Genomic DNA, 2138 nt, shown 5'->3' with positions numbered 1-2138 from the left:
CCTTGTTCTCCTCCAGATGGCTTTGAACCCAATCACTCGCCGTGCCCTGGCACTGACACTCCGCCAGGTCAGCCTCCAACAGACTGCAGCTGCTTCCTCTGTTTCAAAGATTGGCAGTCGTGAAGTTGTTGGGTTTGGCTTCAATGGCACCCCTTGTTATGTGGACCGCGTAGACTTCCCCATGCCAGGTGTTCGCTTCAAGGAAAATACTCCAGACATCCAGGTGAGGTTGCCTTTTGATAAGGAAATTGAGGATTTAGAACATTTTATTTTTATATTTGAACTTTGGACTATTTTGTGTTGTAGATCTTAGGTTTGATATAATCAACCCAACAAAGACAAGTAAAATTTTGGGTAATGTCTGGCAAGGACAGATATACATGCCACTCTGCATCTGGGTGGTTACCTGGCTGGCATTCAGGATATGCAAAATCTCATCCCAGCAGTGAGGACATGCTGGTGATATGATGAAACATCACCTAGCTTCTTGTAATAGTCACTATGACAACATAGGACAACTGTCATGGGACAAATGGTATAAATGGTATTTGTGATCTTTTGACCTCAGTTAGATCTGTAAGGATTTTGTTTATTTCTTATTTACTTCAAATGATGTGCAGAAGGCCTATCTACTTTGTAAGAATAGATTCCCCACTGTGTTGCTAATTGTTGAAATGCAATTTATAAAGGAAATGGGTTAAACCTATGCTGACTCCCATTCCACCCCCCACCCCCATATTTACCAAATTTACACCTTCACTTTGGAAGTTGCCCTGTATACATAAACAAGTACATAATCTGCCAGTAATAATCAAGTATTGAAAAACAAATACATTGATGTAAGAAATGGTGTCTGAGTCAGGTCTGTCAAATGTGGGGAAGTGTAAGCAGAAGGGCTGTACCTTGCTTAGCCACAGCCACTGAAGCTGCAGTCACAAAAGTATAATATTGCCCAACAGTTGTTTAGTATTCAGTAAGTTTATTGCAAATTAGCTGCTTATGTAGATTATATTTACACAATCTAATTAAACTGATTGCGATTTTACCTCTATTTACAAAATATATTAATTCATCAGGTCCCTCTGACATGAGAAGCTCTCCTCTTTTATCATTTCTAAAATTTAGTATTTATCATATTTACAGGTGAAGTAAATAAATGTCACTTTTCTTCTTCCTGACTTTAAGTACATGATATTTAACATCATGTAGTCAGATGAGTTGTTAACACATTTAAATAATATTGTTGCAGCAGTTTTATGCAAGGTTTTTGTATTTTATAGCAATAATAAGCTGTAGCAGATAGCATGCAGTCTATAAGTCCTGCAACTAATGGTACTAATAGTTGTGTGAGACTGGCATGCACCTGAAAAAAAGCAAACTTGTCTGTCACCATGATGCATTTGATTTTCCTTGTGTAACCATGCCTATACAAATCTTTTATGCAGATACCTACTCTTGACTATGTGCACACACTGAAACACATTCACATTCAGAACACTAAGCAAAACTAAAGAAAGACTAGTGGCAATAACAGGGCTGCATCCATTTTTGACAGTTTTCACCACCGTGTCAAAAGTTAATGTGCAAAAATTGTAAAAAAAAAAATTAGTGACTATAAAGTCACTTTAGCAATGTAGCTAAAAACAGACTGGTTCCCCACCTCTGTTCTGATGTGAGTGGGTCAGTGAGGTTATACTAAGATATTTAGTACTGTTTAGTATCTTTCATCCAACCTTGAGGCTTTACTCTTGGTGTTTCAGTAATGATGAAATATGGTAATACAGTATTTATTACATCACATGTGCCAGTAAACCCACCCACAGGCTGGTGTCAAGTGAGCCATGTAAACATGCTGAATGTTGATTAACACATGCATTAATCATTCAACTGATCCCCTAAGCCACTACTACATCCACTATCCCATTTGAATCCATCCCATATCCCCTTCCATGAGGATCACCTCGTCTCCCTTCATACAGTTGTCTCCTGGCATAGGTGGATTTATCTGTATATATACTGATTTATTAGTAAATTGGATGCATGTAGTATTGTTTAGATTAACTTTTTTTTTCCACTTTCCCTTTCATATTTAGCTTGGATGTACCATTGCTCTGTAATGGTACATCCCCTTGGATCTG

At 37.9% G+C, this 2138-nt stretch overlaps 1 protein-coding gene across 1 annotated transcript in view; it reads left to right on the top strand.

The window, feature by feature from the left end:
• Positions 1-16: 16 nt before the first annotated feature.
• The window catches only part of LOC119586380, a gene marked incomplete at its 5' end in the record, with an annotated part of 4039 nt that continues 1917 nt past the window's right edge, over positions 17-2138 (top strand). The window contains 1 exon segment of the mRNA XM_037935100.1: positions 17-223. Within this exon segment, the coding sequence (XP_037791028.1) occupies positions 17-223 (207 nt within the window).

Source organism: Penaeus monodon, chromosome 21 (genome assembly GCF_015228065.2).
Source record: "Penaeus monodon isolate SGIC_2016 chromosome 21, NSTDA_Pmon_1, whole genome shotgun sequence".
NCBI classification, from domain to species: Eukaryota; Metazoa; Arthropoda; class Malacostraca; order Decapoda; family Penaeidae; genus Penaeus; species Penaeus monodon.
Note: the sequence above shows the minus strand (reverse complement) of the source record. Positions and strands in the feature narration are given on the sequence as shown.